This window comes from Scyliorhinus torazame, chromosome 8 (assembly GCF_047496885.1).
Source record: "Scyliorhinus torazame isolate Kashiwa2021f chromosome 8, sScyTor2.1, whole genome shotgun sequence".
Lineage (NCBI taxonomy): Eukaryota > Metazoa > Chordata > Chondrichthyes > Carcharhiniformes > Scyliorhinidae > Scyliorhinus > Scyliorhinus torazame.
Genome location: NC_092714.1, coordinates 34,295,155 through 34,313,333, shown reverse-complemented (window position 1 = coordinate 34,313,333; position 18,179 = coordinate 34,295,155). Strand labels below are relative to the sequence as shown.

The window sequence follows — 18,179 nt, the reverse complement described above, 5'->3', positions numbered from 1 at the left end:
GTGAGGGGCCTGAATGGGCCGGTTAAGAGGGCCCGAGTGTTCACGCACTTAAAGGGACTGAAGGCAGACGTGGTCATGCTTCAGGAGACACATTTGAAGGTGGCAGGCCAGGTCAGGTTAAGAAAGCGATGGGTAGGACAGGTATTCCATTCGGGGCTGGATGCGAAGAACAGAGGGGTGGCAATACTGGTGGGGAAGCGGGTGTCGTTTGAGGCCAAGAATATTGTAGTGGACAATGGAGGTCGAAACGTGATGGTGAGCGGTAGGTTGCAGGGGGCATGGGTAGTATTGTTAAACGTATACGCCCGAACTGGGATGATGCTGGATTTATGAAGCGCATGTTGGGGCGGATTCCGGATCTGGAGGCAGGAAGCTTGATAATGGGGGAGGGATTTCAACACGGTGTTGCACCCAGCATTAGATCACTCCAGATCTAGGACGGGGAAGAGGCCGGCTGCGGCCAAGGTGCTTAGGGGGTTTATGGACCAGATGGGGGGAGTAGATCCGTGGAGATTTGCTAGGCCCCTGGCCAGGGAATTTTCTTTTTTTTCTCACGTACACAGAGCCTACTCCCGGGTAGATTTTTTTGTTTTGAGTAGGGCGCTGATTCCGAAAGTGGAGGGAACGGAGTACTCGGCCATAGCCATCTCAGACCACGCCCCGCACTGAGTGGAGCTGGAGTTAGGAGAGGAGAGGGACCAACGCCCGCTGTGGTGTCTGGATGTGGGATTACTGACTGATGAGGAGGGGTGCGGGAGGGTGCGGGGGTGCATTGAAAGGTATTTGGAGGCCAACGACAACAGGGAGGGGCAGGTGGGGGTAGTATGGGAGGCGCTGAAGGCGGTGGTCAGGGGAGACTTAATCTCCATCAGGGCTCACAGGGAGAAGAGAGAGGGCAGGGAAAGGGAGAGGTTAGTGGGGGAGATCCTAAGGGTAGACAGGAGATATGCAGAGGCCCCCGAGGAGGGACTACTTAGGGAGCGGCGAAGTCTCCAGACGCAATTCGACCTGTTGACCACAGGGAAGGCACAGTGGAGGAAAGCACAGGGGGCGACGTACGAGTATGGGGAGAAGGCGAGCCGGATGCTGGCACATCAGCTCCGTAAGAGGATGGCAGAGAGGGAGATAGGTGGAGTCAAGGATGGCAGGGGAACTACGGTGCGGAGTGCGGTGAGAGTAAATGAGGCATTTAAGGCCTTTTATGAGGAGCTGTACAGATCTCAGCCCCCAGCGGGGGAAGAGGGGATGCGACGATTTCTGGATCAACTGAGGTTCCCGAGGGTGGAGGAGCAGGAGGTGGCTGGTGCCAATTGGGTTGGAGGAGCTGGTTAAAGGACTGGGGAGCATGCAGGCGGGGAAGGCCCTGGAGCCAGATGGGTTCCCGGTTGAGTTTTACAGGAAGTACGCGGACCTGTTAGCCCCGTTGCTAGTGAGGACTTTCAATGAGGCAAGGGAGGGGGGGACCCTGCCCCCGACAATGTCCGGGGCGCTGATCTCTCTGATCCTGAAGCGGGACAAGGACCCATTGCAATGTGGGTCGTATAGGCCGATTTCGCTCCTCAATGTGGATGCTAAGTTGCTGGCAAAAGTGCTGGCTAGGATGATTGAGGACTGTGTCCCGGGGGTGATTCATGAGGACCAGACGGGATTTGTAAAGGGCAGGCAGCTAAACACCAATGTGCGGAGGCTCCTAAACGTGATTATGATGCCATCGGTGGAGGGAGAGGCAGAGATAGTGGCAGCTATGGACGCGGAGAAGGCCTTTGACCGGGTGGAGTGGGAGTATCTCTGGGAAGTGTTGTGGAGGTTTGGGTTTGGGGAGGGGTTTATCAGTTGGGTTAAGCTCCTATATAGAGCCCCGGTGGCGAGTGTGGCTACGAATCAGCGGAGGTCGGAGTATTTTCGGCTGTATCGAGGGACGAGGCAGGGGTGCCCCCTGTCCCCCCTGTTGTTTGCATTAGCAATTGAGCCTTTGGCCATGGCATTAAGAGAGTCCAGGAAATGGAGGGGGCTGGTCCGAGGGGGAGAGGAGCATCGGGTGTCGCTGTAAGCAGACGACCTGTTGCTGTATGTGGCGGATCCAGTGGAGGGGATGGTGGAGGTCATGCGGATCCTAAGGGAGTTTGGGGATTTCTCGGGGTATAAGCTCAATGTAGGGAAAAGTGAGCTCTTTGTGGTGCATCCAGGGTACCAGGGAAGAGGGATAGACGACCTGCCGTTGAGGAGGGCGGAGAGGAGCTTTCGGTACTTGGGGATCCAGGTAGCTAGGAGCTGGGGGGCCCTGCACAAACTTAATTTGACGCGGCTGGTGGAGCAGATGGAGGACTTCAAAAGATGGGATGTGTGCGACTCTCGCTAGCGGGCAGGGTACAGTCGATTAAAATGATGGTCCTCCCGAGGTTTCCTTTTGTGTTCCAGTGTCTTCCTATTATGATTCCCAAGGCCTTTTTTAAGCGAGTAGGTAGGAGCATCATGGGTTTTGTGTGGGCAAACAAGACCCCGAGGGTAAGGAGGGGTTTCTGGAGCGTAGCAGGGACAGGGAGGGCTGGCGTTGCCGAATCTGGGTGGCTATTATTGGGCAGCCAACGTGGCGATGATCCGTAAGTGGGTAATAGAGGGAGAGGGGGCGGCATGGAAGAGGTTGGAGATGGCGTCCTGCAAAGGGACAAGCCTGAGGGTGCTGGTGACAGCACCGCTGCCGCTCTCGCCACCAAGGTACACCACGAGTCCAGTGGTGGCGGCAACGCTAAAGATCTGGGGGCAGTGGAGACGACATAGGAGTGAGATGGGAGCCTCGGTGTGGTCCCCGATCCGGGAGAAACATCGGTTCGTCCCAGGAAGGATGGACGGGGGGTTTCGGAGCTGGCATCAGGCAGGGATCAGAAGGATGGGGGACCTGTTTATAGACGGGACGTTTGCGAGCCTAGGGGCGCTGGAGGAGAAGTTTGGGTTACCCCTGGGAAATGCGTTCAGGTATATGCAAGTGAGGGCATTTGTGAGGCGGCAGGTGAGGGGATTCCCGTTGCTCCCGGCACAGGGGATTCAGGACAGGGTGATTTCGGGCGTATGGGTCAGAGAAGGCAAGGTTTCGCCGATATATCAGGAGATGAAAGAAGAGGGGGAAGCTTCGGTAGAGGAGCTGAAGGGCAAGTGGGAGGAGGAGTTGGGGGAGGAGATTGAAGAGGGTCTGTGGGCTGATGCCCTGAGTAGGGTTAATTCCTCTTCCTCATGTGCCAGGCTCAGCCTGATACAGTTTAAGGTAATTCACAGAGCGCATATGACAGGGGCGAGGCTGAGTAGGTTCTTTGGGATGGAGGACAGATGCGGGAGGTGCTCGGGATGCCCGGCGAATCATGCCCACATGTTCTGGTCGTGCCCTGCACTGGATGGGTTCTGGAGGGGTTTCACGAAGACTATGACCAAGGTGGTGAAAGTCCGGGTCAAGCCAAGTTGGGGGCTGGCATTATTTGGGGTGGCGGACGAGCTGGGAGTGCAGGAGGCGAAAGAGGCCGGTATCCTGGCCTTTGCGTCCCTGGTAGCCCGGCGGAGGATCTTGCTTATGTGGAAGGACGTGAAGCCCCCCAGTGTGGAAGCCTGGATAAATGACATGGCAGGGTTCATTAAGCTGGAGAGGATAACGTTTGCCTTGAGAGGGTCTGCGCAGGGGCTCTTCAGGTGGTGGCAACCGTTCCTAGACTATCTCGCGGAGCGTTAGAATGAGGTCGGTCAGCAGCAGCAACCCAGGGAGGGGGGGGGAAGGGAGGGGAGGGGGGTGTCTCTTTCGGGGGGGGGTATTTGGGTGGGCGGGTTTTTTTTCCATGGGGTACTTGTAAAAAAGCATATGGGAGGGTTAATATGTGCAGGAGAAACCCATTGTATACGTTCTGTATTATGCTTGATTGATATGTTTATGTTCTGTTCTGTTCTGTTCTTTTCTCTTTTTCTGTTACGGGTGGGGGGGGTTTTAATTGGTTGAAAATTTTTGTTGGAAAAACTTTGAATAAACATTTTTTTTAAAAGAAGGTTTTGGGCTGTGGCTCTGTGATTTTTTACGTTTGCTTTGAGTTTGGACTGGTTTGAACTGCACAGGTTGAAAGAAGTGTTTTTCTCCATCTTCATTTTAAAAGCTGTTTCCAGACTGCTTGGAAACTTAAAGAGATAATTGCTTTCTGGAAGGAATTCAAACCTGCTGTTTGGAAAAGGGAACAAGAGTATCAATAACCAGTCTTATGCCAGTGAGAATGCCGTGTGCTGGGCCACATCTTTGAAAAGGGGTTTCTGGTTTTACTTGCATTTTGTTATTGAATTGGAACTGTTATGGGGGAATTCATTAAGGGTTATACATAGATTACTGTAGCTATGTGGGGTGTTTATGCTTGTATTTGATAAAAATTCTTGCTGTGTGTGTTTATACAAATGTTAACTAAATTCTTAGAATAAAGCTTGTTTTATTGACTAAAAGCGGCGAAGAAGTCCATTGAATAAGACCCGAAAGGCAGGCTCTTGTGCTCATCCCAGCCAGATTCAACAAACAGTTACAGGTCAGGTGAACTCCATAATATACTTCTGAGTTATCTAAACCCTGGCCCATAACATTATCTAGCCTCCCCATAAATGTATCCATACCATTCACTTCAACCACTCCCTGTGGTAACGTGAGCTTCACATTCTCACCATCCTGTGGGTCAAGTAATTTCTGCTGAATTCCTTATCGTACTTCTTGGTGACTATCTTATATTGACGGTTTCTGGTTATGCTGTTCCTCACAAGTAGAATCATTCTCTCTGCACCCACTCTGTCAAAACATTTCACGATTTTAAATACCTCCATTAGGTCGCTTCCTAATCTTCTTCTTTCAAGAGAAAAGAGGCCCAGTCTGTCGTTCCTTTTCGGATATGCAGATCCACGCATTTCTGGTATCACTCTTGTAAATATTCCAAGTAATAATGTCCCCCCCCCTCATCGTCATACTGTGCTAAAGTAGGGTGGAGATGGCCCCTTTTTCTATTCAAAATTATTTAACTGGCCACTCAGACACAGCAATACTTACCCCAGGAGGCCTTCATCCTGTAGAAATAACATCTTTCTGTCCATTAGCTTGTTCTTTTGCAAAATGTGGTTGCAAAGGAGATCTGAAAGCGAGCATCAGAAATGTGACTTCAACTTTGGAAGAAGAATTCGAGCTTCTCCATTTGTTCAACAAATAATGTCAACAAATGCAAGCTAGGGAGAAAACTGAACTACAAAATCCATGTTCCTTCTGTGTCGAGTTACTCATCTCAGGAGGCCATCATGAAGAGACACCAAGGGGATCCCCAAGCGGTCAGGGAGAGAATTTTAAACCATCCCTCATTGAATCATGGAATTTACAGAGCAAGAGGCCATTCGGCCCATTGAGTCTGCACCGGCCCTTGGAAAGAGCACCCCACTTAAACCCACACCTCCACCCTATCTCTGTAACCCCACCTAACCTTTTTGGACACTAAGGGCAATTTAGCATGGCCAATCCACCTAACCCGCACATCTTTGGACTGTGGAAAGAAGCATCCAGAGGAAACCCACGCACACACGGGGAGAACGTGCAGGCTCCGCACAGACAGTGATCCAAGCCGGGAATCGAACCTGGGACTGTAGAGCTGTGAAGTAGCAGTGCTAACCGCTGTGCCACCATGCTGCCCAGTAGACTTAATTATCTGAAAGACTCGCATTCAAAGTATCATCTTGCATCATTTACTTTGTCTCTATATATATATATGTGTGTGTGTGTGTGTGTGTGTGGAATCCACCTCTTCATTCACCTGATGAAGGAGCTGTGCTCCGAAAATTAGTGATTCCAAACAAACCTGTTGGACTTTAACCTGCTGTTGTGCTCACCCCAGTCCAACGCCGGCATCTCCATAAATTAAATTTATTGGCAAGTGTGTGGATTTGGTGTCGCACTGGGTGGATTTTATTCTGTAATTAAGTCAATGGATATTGGACTGGGCAAAAATTAACATTTCCATCCCTGCCCCCCCCCTCCAATGTTTGTATTACACGCTTGCCAGTGTTTGGATTTTAAGTATCATTCACAGATGCTGGGAGAACTATTCCTATCCTCTCAGCCTTAATTCCAGCTGGGAAACTGGGAAAGGGGCAGAAGGTCACTGAGGAAATGGGGATCCTTTATCGCCACAATTCCTGCAAAATGTTCCGCAACACGGAAAACTGGAGAACGAAAGTGAGAGAGACACAGCCTTCCCTCCGCTCAACCTGCCCCACGCTCAGCTCCGCTCAGCCTGCCCTCCGCTCAGCCTGCCCCACGCTCAGCCTGCCCTCCGCTCAGCCTGCCCCACGCTCAGCTCCGCTCAGCCTGCCCCACGCTCAGACTGCCCTCCGCTCAGCCTGCCCCACGCTCAGCCTGCCCCACGCTCAGCCTGCCCCACGCTCAGCCTGCCCCACGCTCAGCCTGCCCCACGCTCAGTGTGCCCCACGCTCAGCTCCGCTCAGCCTGCCCCCCGCTCAGCCTGCCCCCCGCTCAGCCTGCCCCCCGCTCAGCCTGCCCCCCGCTCAGCCTGCCCCCCGCTCAGCCTGCCCCCCGCTCAGCCTGCCCCCCGCTCAGCCTGCCCTCCGCTCAGCCTGCCCTCCGCTCAGCCTGCCCCCCGCTCAGCCTGCCCCCCGCTCAGCCTGCCCTCCGCTCAGCCTGCCCTCCGCTCAGCCTGCCCTCCGCTCAGCCTGCCCTCCGCTCAGCCTGCCCTCCGCTCAGCCTGCCCCACGCTCAGCTCCGCTCAGCCTGCCCCACGCGCAGCCTGCCCCACGCTCAGCCTGCCCCACGCTCAGCCTGCCCCACGCTCAGCCTGCCCCACGCTCAGCCTGCCCTCCGCTCAGCCTGCCCCACGCTCAGCCTGCCCCACGCTCAGCCTGCCCTCCGCTCAGCCTGCCCTCCGCTCAGCCTGCCCCACGCTCAGCCTGCCCCACGCTCAGCCTGCCCCACGCTCAGCCTGCCCCACGTTCAGCCTGCCCTCCGCTCAGCCTGCCCTCCGCTCAGCCTGCCCTCCGCTCAGCCTGCCCCCCGCTCAGCCTGCCCCCCGCTCAGCCTGCCCCCCGCTCAGCCTGCCCCACGCTCAGCCTGCCCCACGCTCAGCCTGCCCCACGCTCAGCTCCGCTCAGCCTGCCCCACGCTCAGCCTGCCCTCCGCTCAGCCTGCCCCACGCTCAGCCTGCCCCACGCTCAGCTCCGCTCAGCCTGCCCCACGCTCAGCCTGCCCTCCGCTCAGCCTGCCCCACGCTCAGCTCCGCTCAGCCTGCCCCACGCTCAGCCTGTCCTCCGCTCAGCCTGCCCCACGCTCAGCCTGCCCCACGCTCAGCCTGCCCTCCACTCAGCCTGCCCTCCGCTCAGCCTGCCCTCCGCTCAGCCTGCCCCCCGCTCAGCCTGCCCCCCGCTCAGCCTGCCCCCCGCTCAGCCTGCCCTCCGCTCAGCCTGCCCTCCGCTCAGCCTGCCCTCCGCTCAGCCTGCCCTCCGCTCAGCCTGCCCTCCGCTCAGCCTGCCCCACGCTCAGCCTGCCCTCCGCTCAGCCTGCCCCACGCTCAGCCTGCCCCACGCTCAGCCTGCCCCACGCTCAGCCTGCCCCCCGCTCAGCCTGCCCCCCGCTCAGCCTGCCCCACGCTCAGCCTGCCCCACGCTCAGCCTGCCCCCCGCTCAGCCTGCCCCCCGCTCAGCCTGCCCCCCGCTCAGCCTGCCCCCCGCTCAGCCTGCCCCACGCTCAGCTCCGCTCAGCCTGCCCCACGCTCAGCCTGCCCTCCGCTCAGCCTGCCCCACGCTCAGCCTGCCCCACGCTCAGCTCCGCTCAGCCTGCCCCACGCTCAGCCTGCCCCACGCTCAGCCTGCCCCACGCTCAGCTCCGCTCAGCCTGCCCCACGCTCAGCCTGCCCCCCGCTCAGCCTGCCCTCCGCTCAGCCTGCCCCCCGCTCAGCCTGCCCCCCGCTCAGCCTGCCCTCCGCTCAGCCTGCCCCACGCTCAGCCTGCCCCACGCTCAGCCTGCCCCACGCTCAGCCTGCCCCACGCTCAGCCTGCCCCACGCTCAGCCTGCCCCACGCTCAGCCTGCCCCACGCTCAGCCTGCCCCCCGCTCAGCCTGCCCCCCGCTCAGCCTGCCCCCCGCTCAGCCTGCCCCCCGCTCAGCCTGCCCCCCGCTCAGCCTGCCCCCCGCCCAGCCTGCCCCCCGCCCAGCCTGCCCCACGCCCAGCCTGCCCCACGCCCAGCCTGCCCCACGCTCAGCCTGCCCCACGCTCAGCCTGCCCCACGCTCAGCCTGCCCCACGCTCAGCCTGCTCCACGCTCAGCCTGCCCCACGCTCAGCCTGCCCCACGCTCAGCCTGCCCCACGCTCAGCCTGCCCTCCGCTCAGCCTGCCCCACGCTCAGCTCCGCTCAGCCTGCCCCACGCTCAGCCTGCCCCACGCTCAGCCTGCCCGACGCTCAGCCTGCCCCACGCTCAGCCTGCCCCACGCTCAGCCTGCCCGACGCTCAGCCTGCCCCACGCTCAGCCTGCCCCACGCTCAGCCTGCCCCACGCTCAGCCTGCCCCACGCTCAGCCTGCCCCACGCTCAGCCTGCCCCACGCTCAGCCTGCCCCACGCTCAGCCTGCCCCACGCTCAGCCTGCCCCACGCTCAGCCTGCCCCACGCTCAGCCTGCCCCACGCTCAGCTCCGCTCAGCCTGCCCCACGCTCAGCCTGCCCCACGCTCAGCTCCGCTCAGCCTGCCCCACGCTCAGCTCCGCTCAGCCTGCCCTCCGCTCAGCTCCGCTCAGCCTGCCCCACCTCAGCCTGCCCCCCGCTCAGCCTGCCCTCCGCTCAGCCTGCCCCACGCTCAGCCTGCCCCACGCTCAGCCTGCCCCACGCTCAGCTCCGCTCAGCCTGCCCCGCGCTCAGCTCCGCTCAGCTCAGCCTGCCCCGCGCTCAGCTCCGCTCAGCTCAGCCTGCCCCACGCTCAGCTCCGCTCAGCCTGCCCTCCGCTCAGCCTGCCCTCCGCTCAGCCTGCCCTCCGCTCAGCCTGCCGTCCGCTCAGCCTGCCCTCCGCTCAGCCTGCCCTCCGCTCAGCCTGCCCTCCGCTCAGCCTGCCCTCCGCTCAGCCTGCCCTCCGCTCAGCCTGCCCTCCGCTCAGCCTGCCCTCCGCTCAGCCTGCCCCCCGCTCAGCCTGCCCCACGCTCAGCCTGCCCCACGCTCAGCCTGCCCCACGCTCAGCCTGCCCCACGCTCAGCCTGCCCCACGCTCAGCCTGCCCCACGCTCAGCCTGCCCCACGCTCAGCCTGCCCCACGCTCAGCCTGCCCCACGCTCAGCCTGCCCCACGCTCAGCCTGCCCCACGCTCAGCCTGCCCCACGCTCAGCTCCGCTCAGCCTGCCCTCCGCTCAGCCTGCCCTCCGCTCAGCCTGCCCCACGCTCAGCCTGCCCCACGCTCAGCCTGCCCCACGCACAGCCTGCCCCACGCACAGCCTGCCCCACGCTCAGCCTGCCCCACGCTCAGCCTGCCCCACGCTCAGCCTGCCCCACGCTCAGCCTGCCCCACGCTCAGCTCCGCTCAGCCTGCCCCACGCTCAGCCTGCCCCACGCTCAGCCAGCCCCACGCTCAGCCAGCCCCACGCTCAGCCAGCCCCACGCTCAGCCTGCCCCACGCTCAGCCTGCCCCACGCTCAGCCAGCCCCACGCTCAGCCAGCCCCACGCTCAGCCAGCCCCACGCTCAGCCTGCCCCACGCTCAGCCTGCCCCACGCTTAGCCTGCCCCACGCTCAGCCTGCCCCACGCTCAGCCAGCCCCACGCTCAGCCTGCCCCACGCTCAGCCTGCCCCACGCTCAGCCTGCCCCACGCTCAGCCTGCCCCACGCTCAGCCTGCCGCACGCTCAGCCTGCCCCACGCTCAGCCTGCCCCACGCTCAGCCTGCCCCACGCTCAGTGTGCCCCACGCTCAGCTCCGCTCAGCCTGCCCCCCGCTCAGCCTGCCCCCCGCTCAGCCTGCCCCCCGCTCAGCCTGCCCCCCGCTCAGCCTGCCCCCCGCTCAGCCTGCCCCCCGCTCAGCCTGCCCCCCGCTCAGCCTGCCCTCCGCTCAGCCTGCCCTCCGCTCAGCCTGCCCCCCGCTCAGCCTGCCCCCCGCTCAGCCTGCCCTCCGCTCAGCCTGCCCTCCGCTCAGCCTGCCCTCCGCTCAGCCTGCCCTCCGCTCAGCCTGCCCTCCGCTCAGCCTGCCCCACGCTCAGCTCCGCTCAGCCTGCCCCACGCGCAGCCTGCCCCACGCTCAGCCTGCCCCACGCTCAGCCTGCCCCACGCTCAGCCTGCCCCACGCTCAGCCTGCCCTCCGCTCAGCCTGCCCCACGCTCAGCCTGCCCCACGCTCAGCCTGCCCTCCGCTCAGCCTGCCCTCCGCTCAGCCTGCCCCACGCTCAGCCTGCCCCACGCTCAGCCTGCCCCACGCTCAGCCTGCCCCACGTTCAGCCTGCCCTCCGCTCAGCCTGCCCTCCGCTCAGCCTGCCCTCCGCTCAGCCTGCCCCCCGATCAGCCTGCCCCCCGCTCAGCCTGCCCCCCGCTCAGCCTGCCCCACGCTCAGCCTGCCCCACGCTCAGCCTGCCCCACGCTCAGCTCCGCTCAGCCTGCCCCACGCTCAGCCTGCCCTCCGCTCAGCCTGCCCCACGCTCAGCCTGCCCCACGCTCAGCTCCGCTCAGCCTGCCCCACGCTCAGCCTGCCCTCCGCTCAGCCTGCCCCACGCTCAGCTCCGCTCAGCCTGCCCCACGCTCAGCCTGTCCTCCGCTCAGCCTGCCCCACGCTCAGCCTGCCCCACGCTCAGCTCCGCTCAGCCTGCCCCACGCTCAGCCTGCCCTCCACTCAGCCTGCCCTCCGCTCAGCCTGCCCTCCGCTCAGCCTGCCCCCCGCTCAGCCTGCCCCCCGCTCAGCCTGCCCCCCGCTCAGCCTGCCCCCCGCTCAGCCTGCCCTCCGCTCAGCCTGCCCTCCGCTCAGCCTGCCCTCCGCTCAGCCTGCCCTCCGCTCAGCCTGCCCCACGCTCAGCCTGCCCCACGCTCAGCCTGCCCCACGCTCAGCCTGCCCCCCGCTCAGCCTGCCCCCCGCTCAGCCTGCCCCACGCTCAGCCTGCCCCACGCTCAGCCTGCCCCCCGCTCAGCCTGCCCCCCGCTCAGCCTGCCCCCCGCTCAGCCTGCCCCACGCTCAGCCTGCCCCACGCTCAGCCTGCCCCCCGCTCAGCCTGCCCCCCGCTCAGCCTGCCCCCCGCTCAGCCTGCCCCACGCTCAGCTCCGCTCAGCCTGCCCCACGCTCAGCCTGCCCTCCGCTCAGCCTGCCCCACGCTCAGCCTGCCCCACGCTCAGCTCCGCTCAGCCTGCCCCACGCTCAGCCTGCCCTCCGCTCAGCCTGCCCCACGCTCAGCCTGCCCCACGCTCAGCTCCGCTCAGCCTGCCCCACGCTCAGCCTGCCCCCCGCTCAGCCTGCCCTCCGCTCAGCCTGCCCCCCGCTCAGCCTGCCCCCCGCTCAGCCTGCCCTCCGCTCAGCCTGCCCCACGCTCAGCCTGCCCCACGCTCAGCCTGCCCCACGCTCAGCCTGCCCCACGCTCAGCCTGCCCCACGCTCAGCCTGCCCCACGCTCAGCCTGCCCCCCGCTCAGCCTGCCCCCCGCTCAGCCTGCCCCCCGCTCAGCCTGCCCCCCGCTCAGCCTGCCCCCCCGCCCAGCCTGCCCCCCGCCCAGCCTGCCCCACGCCCAGCCTGCCCCACGCCCAGCCTGCCCCACGCTCAGCCTGCCCCACGCCCAGCCTGCCCCACGCTCAGCCTGCCCCACGCTCAGCCTGCCCCACGCTCAGCCTGCCCCACGCTCAGCCTGCCCCACGCTCAGCCTGCCCCACGCTCAGCCTGCTCCACGCTCAGCCTGCCCCACGCTCAGCCTGCCCCACGCTCAGCCTGCCCCACGCTCAGCCTGCCCCACGCTCAGCCTGCCCTCCGCTCAGCCTGCCCCACGCTCAGCTCCGCTCAGCCTGCCCCACGCTCAGCCTGCCCCACGCTCAGCCTGCCCCACGCTCAGCCTGCCCCACGCTCAGCCTGCCCCACGCTCAGCCTGCCCCACGCTCAGCCTGCCCCCCGCTCAGCCTGCCCCACGCTCAGCCTGCCCCACGCTCAGCCTGCCCCACGCTCAGCCTGCCCCACGCTCAGCCTGCCCCACGCTCAGCCTGCCCCACGCTCAGCCTGCCCCACGCTCAGCCTGCCCCACGCTCAGCCTGCCCCACGCTCAGCCTGCCCCACGCTCAGCCTGCCCCACGCTCAGCCTGCCCCACGCTCAGCCTGCCCCACGCTCAGCTCCGCTCAGCCTGCCCCACGCTCAGCCTGCCCCACGCTCAGCTCCGCTCAGCCTGCCCCACGCTCAGCTCCGCTCAGCCTGCCCTCCGCTCAGCTCCGCTCAGCCTGCCCCACCTCAGCCTGCCCCCCGCTCAGCCTGCCCTCCGCTCAGCCTGCCCCACGCTCAGCCTGCCCCACGCTCAGCCTGCCCCACGCTCAGCTCCGCTCAGCCTGCCCCGCGCTCAGCTCCGCTCAGCTCAGCCTGCCCCGCGCTCAGCTCCGCTCAGCTCAGCCTGCCCCACGCTCAGCTCCGCTCAGCCTGCCCTCCGCTCAGCCTGCCCTCCGCTCAGCCTGCCCTCCGCTCAGCCTGCCCTCCGCTCAGCCTGCCCTCCGCTCAGCCTGCCCTCCGCTCAGCCTGCCCTCCGCTCAGCCTGCCCTCCGCTCAGCCTGCCCCACGCTCAGCCTGCCCCACGCTCAGCCTGCCCCACGCTCAGCCTGCCCCACGCTCAGCCTGCCCCACGCTCAGCCTGCCCCACGCTCAGCCTGCCCCACGCTCAGCCTGCCCCACGCTCAGCCTGCCCCACGCTCAGCCTGCCCCACGCTCAGCCTGCCCCACGCTCAGCCTGCCCCACGCTCAGCCTGCCCCACGCTCAGCCTGCCCCACGCTCAGCCTGCCCCACGCTCAGCTCCGCTCAGCCTGCCCTCCGCTCAGCCTGCCCTCCGCTCAGCCTGCCCCACGCTCAGCCTGCCCCACGCTCAGCCTGCCCCACGCACAGCCTGCCCCACGCACAGCCTGCCCCACGCTCAGCCTGCCCCACGCTCAGCCTGCCCCACGCTCAGCCTGCCCCACGCTCAGCCTGCCCCACGCTCAGCTCCGCTCAGCCTGCCCCACGCTCAGCCTGCCCCACGCTCAGCCAGCCCCACGCTCAGCCAGCCCCACGCTCAGCCTGCCCCACGCTCAGCCTGCCCCACGCTCAGCCAGCCCCACGCTCAGCCAGCCCCACGCTCAGCCAGCCCCACGCTCAGCCTGCCCCACGCTCAGCCTGCCCCACGCTCAGCCTGCCCCACGCTCAGCCTGCCCCACGCTCAGCCTGCCCCACGCTCAGCCAGCCCCACGCTCAGCCTGCCCCACGCTCAGCCTGCCCCACGCTCAGCCTGCCCCACGCTCAGCCTGCCCCACGCTCAGCCTGCCCCACGCTCAGCCTGCCCCACGCTCAGCCTGCCCCACGCTCAGCCTGCCCCAAGCTCAGCCTGCCCCACGCTCAGCCTGCCCCACGCTCAGCCTGCCCCACGCTCAGCCTGCCCCACGCTCAGCCTGCCCCACGCTCAGCCTGCCCCACGCTCAGCCTGCCCCACGCTCAGCCTGCCCCACGCTCAGCTCCGCGCAGCCTGCCCCACGCTCAGCCTGCCCGACGCTCAGCCTGCCCCACGCTCAGCCTGCCCCACGCTCAGCTCCGCTCAGCCTGCCCCGCGCTCAGCCTGCCCCACGCTCAGCTCCGCTCAGCCTGCCCCACGCTCAGCCTGCCCCATTCTCAGCCTGCCCCACGCTCAGCCTGCCCCACGCTCAGCCTGCCCCACGCTCAGCCTGCCCCACGCTCAGCCTGCCCCACGCTCAGCTCCGCTCAGCCTGCCCCACGCTCAGCCTGCCCCCCGCTCAGCCTGCCCTCCGCTCAGCCTGCCCCACGCTCAGCTCCGCTCAGCCTGCCCCGCGCTCAGCTCCGCTCAGCTCAGCCTGCCCCACGCTCAGCTCCGCGCAGCCTGCCCCACGCTCAGCTCCGCGCAGCCTGCCCCACGCTCAGCTCCGCTCAGCGTGCCCTCCGCTCAGCCTGCCCTCCGCTCAGCCTGCCCCCCGCTCAGCCTGCCCCCCGCTCAGCCTGCCCCCCGCTCAGCCTGCCCCCCGCTCAGCCTGCCCCCCGCTCAGCCTGCCCCCCGCTCAGCCTGCCCCCCGCTCAGCCTGCCCCCCGCTCAGCCTGCCCCCCGCTCAGCCTGCCCTCCGCTCAGCCTGCCCTCCGCTCAGCCTGCCCTCCGCTCAGCCTGCCCTCCGCTCAGCCTGCCCTCCGCTCAGCCTGCCCTCCGCACAGCCTGCCCTCCGCTCAGCCTGCCCTCCGCTCAGCCTGCCCTCCGCTCAGCCTGCCCTCCGCTCAGCCTGCCCTCCGCTCAGCCTGCCCTCCGCTCAGCCTGCCCTCCGCTCAGCCTGCCCTCCGCTCAGCCTGCCCTCCGCTCAGCCTGCCCTCCGCTCAGCCTGCCCCACGCTCAGCCTGCCCCACGCTCAGCCTGCCCCACGCTCAGCTCCGCTCAGCCTGCCCCGCGCTCAGCCTGCCCCACGCTCAGCTCCGCTCAGCCTGCCCCACGCTCAGCTCCGCTCAGCCTGCCCCACGCTCAGCCTGCCCTCCGCTCAGCCTGCCCCACGCTCAGCTCCGCTCAGCCTGCCCCACGCTCAGCCTGCCCCACGCTCAGCCTGCCCCACGCTCAGCTCCGCTCAGCCTGCCCCACGCTCAGCTCCGCTCAGCCTGCCCCACGCTCAGCCTGCCCCACGCTCAGCCTGCCCCACGCTCAGCCTGTCCTCCGCTCAGCCTGCCCCACGCTCAGCCTGTCCTCCGCTCAGCCTGCCCCACGCTCAGCTCCGCTCAGCCGGCCCCACGCTCAGCCTGCCCCACGCTCAGGTCCGCGCAGCCTGCCCCACGCTCAGCCTGCCCGACGCTCAGCCTGCCCCACGCTCAGCCTGCCCGACGCTCAGCCTGCCCCCCGCTCAGCCTGCCCCCCGCCCAGCCTGCCCCCCGCCCAGCCTGCCCCCCGCTCAGCCTGCCCCACGCTCAGCTCCGCTCAGCCTGCCCCACGCTCAGCTCCGCTCAGCCTGCCCTCCGCTCAGCTCCGCTCAGCCTGCCCCACGCTCAGCCTGCCCCCCGCTCAGCCTGCCCTCCGCTCAGCCTGCCCTCCGCTCAGCCTGCCCCACGCTCAGCCTGCCCCACGCTCAGCCTGCCCCACGCTCAGCTCCGCTCAGCCTGCCCCACGCTCAGCCTGCCCCACGCTCAGCCTGCCCCACGCTCAGCTCCGCTCAGCCTGCCCCACGCTCAGCCTGCCCCACGCTCAGCCTGCCCCACGCTCAACCTGCCCCACGCTCAGCTCAGCTCAGCCTGCCCCACGCTCAGCTCCGCTCAGCCTGCCCCCCGCTCAGCCTGCCCCCCGCTCAGCCTGCCCCACGCCCAGCCTGCCCCACGCTCAGCCTGCCCCACGCTCAGCTCCTCTCAGCTTGCCCCCCGCTCAGCCTGCCCCACGCCCAGCTCCGCTCAGCCTGCCCCACGCTCAGCTCCGCTCAGCCTGCCCCACGCTCAGCTTGCCCCACGCTCAGCCTGCCCCACGCTCAGCCTGCCCCACGCTCAGCCTGCCCCCCGCTCAGCCTGCCCCCCGCTCAGCCTGCCCCGCGCTCAGCTCCGCTCAGCTCAGCCTGCCCCACGCTCAGCTCCGCTCAGCCTGCCCCCCGCTCAGCCTGCCCCCCGCTCAGCCTGCCCCACGCTCAGCTCCGCTCAGCCTGCCCCCCGCTCAGCCTGCCCCACGCTCAGCTCCGCTCAGCCTGCCCCCCGCTCAGCCTGCCCTCCGCTCAGCCTGCCCTCCGCTCAGCCTGCCCCCCGCTCAGCCTGCCCCCCGCTCAGCCTGCCCCCCGCTCAGCCTGCCCTCCGCTCAGCCTGCCCCACGCCCAGCTCCGCTCAGCCTGCCCCCCGCTCAGCCTGCCCCACGCTCAGCCTGCCCCACGCTCAGCTCCGCTCAGCCTGCCCCACGCTCAGCCTGCCCCACGCTCAGCCTGCCCCACGCTCAGCCTGCCCCACGCTCAGCCTGCCCCACGCTCAGCCTGCCCCACGCTCAGCCTGCCCCACGCTCAGCCTGCCCCACGCTCAGCTCCGCTCAGCCTGCCCCGCGCTCAGCTCCGCTCAGCCTGCCCTCCGCTCAGCCTGCCCCACGCTCAGCCTGCCCCCCGCTCAGCCTGCCCCGCGCTCAGCTCCGCTCAGCCTGCCCCACGCTCAGCCTGCCCTCCGCTCAGCCTGCCCCACGCTCAGCCTGCCCCACGCTCAGCCTGCCCCGCGCTCAGCTCCGCTCAGCCTGCCCCACGCTCAGCCTGCCCCACGCTCAGCTCCGCTCAGCCTGCCCCCCGCTCAGCCTGCCCCCCGCTCAGCCTGCCCCCCGCTCAGCCTGCCCCCCGCTCAGCCTGCCCCCCGCTCAGCCTGCCCTCCGCTCAGCCTGCCCTCCGCTCAGCCTGCCCCCCGCTCAGCCTGCCCCCCGCTCAGCCTGCCCTCCGCTCAGCCTGCCCTCCGCTCAGCCTGCCCTCCGCTCAGCCTGCCCTCCGCTCAGCCTGCCCTCCGCTCAGCCTGCCCCCCGCTCAGCCTGCCCCACGCTCAGCCTGCCCCCCGCTCAGCCTGCCCACCGCTCAGCCTGCCCTCCGCTCAGCCTGCCCTCCGCTCAGCCTGCCCTCCGCTCAGCCTGCCCTCCGCTCAGCCTGCCCTCCGCTCAGCCTGACCTCCGCTCAGCCTGCCCCACGCTCAGCCTGCCCCCCGCTCAGCCTGCCCCCCGCTCAGCCTGCCCCCCGCTCAGCCTGCCCCACGCTCAGCCTGCCCCCCGCTCAGCCTGCCCTCCGCTCAGCCTGCCCCCCGCTCAGCCTGCCTCACGCTCAGCTCCGCTCAGCCTGCCCCACGCTCAGCTCCGCTCAGCCTGCCCCACGCTCAGCCTGCCCCCCGCTCAGCCTGCCCTCCGCTCAGCCTGCCCTCCGCTCAGCCTGCCCTCCGCTCAGCCTGCCCTCCGCTCAGCCTGCCCTCCGCTCAGCCTGCCCCCCGCTCAGCCTGCCCTCCGCTCAGCCTGCCCTCCGCTCAGCCTGCCCCCCGCTCAGCCTGCCCCCCGCTCAGCCTGCCCTCCGCTCAGCCTGCCCTCCGCTCAGCCTGCCCCCCGCTCAGCCTGCCCTCCGCTCAGCCTGCCCCCCGCTCAGCCTGCCCCCCGCTCAGCCTGCCCTTCGCTCAGCCTGCCCTCCGCTCAGCCTGCCCCACGCTCAGCCTGCCCCACGCTCAGCCTGCCCTCCGCTCAGCCTGCCCCACGCTCAGCCTGCCCCACGCTCAGCCTGCCCTCCGCTCAGCCTGCCCCACGCTCAGCCTGCCCCACGCTCAGCTCCGCTCAGCCTGCCCCACGCTCAGCCTGCCCCACGCTCAGCCTGCCCCACGCTCAGCTCCGCTCAGCCTGCCCCCCGCTCAGCCTGCCCTCCGCTCAGCCTGCCCCACGCTCAGCCTGCCCCACGCTCAGCTCCGCTCAGCCTGCCCCCCGCTCAGCCTGCCCTCCGCTCAGCCTGCCCCCCGCTCAGCCTGCCCCCCGCTCAGCCTGCCCCACGCCCAGCTCCGCTCAGCCTGCCCCACGCCCAGCTCCGCTCAGCCTGCCCCCCGCTCAGCCTGCCCTCCGCTCAGCCTGCCCTCCGCTCAGCCTGCCCCACGCTCAGCCTGCCCTCCGCTCAGCCTGCCCCACGCTCAGCCTGCCCCCCGCTCAGCCTGCCCTCCGCTCAGCCTGCCCCCCGCTCAGCCTGCCCCACGCTCAGCTCCGCTCAGCCTGCCCCCCGCTCAGCCTGCCCCACGCCCAGCTCCGCTCAGCCTGCCCCCCGCTCAGCCTGCCCCACGCCCAGCTCCGCTCAGCCTGCCCCCCGCTCAGCCTGCCCCCCGCTCAGCCTGCCCCACGCTCAGCCTGCCCCCCGCTCAGCCTGCCCCCCGCTCAGCCTGCCCCACGCCCAGCTCCGCTCAGCCTGCCCCACGCTCAGCCTGCCCCCCGCTCAGCCTGCCCCACGCTCAGCCTGCCCCACGCTCAGCCTGCCCTCCGCTCAGCCTGCCCTCCGCTCAGCCTGCCCCCCGCTCAGCCTGCCC

At 67.4% G+C, this 18,179-nt stretch overlaps 1 protein-coding gene across 1 annotated transcript in view; it reads right to left on the bottom strand.

Annotated features, from left to right (window-relative positions):
* The window catches only part of setd4 (SET domain containing 4), an 80,063-nt gene that overhangs the window by 39,105 nt on the left and 22,779 nt on the right, over window positions 1-18,179 (bottom strand). The window contains 1 exon segment of the mRNA XM_072513360.1: window positions 5,051-5,132. Within this exon segment, the coding sequence (XP_072369461.1) occupies window positions 5,051-5,132 (82 nt within the window).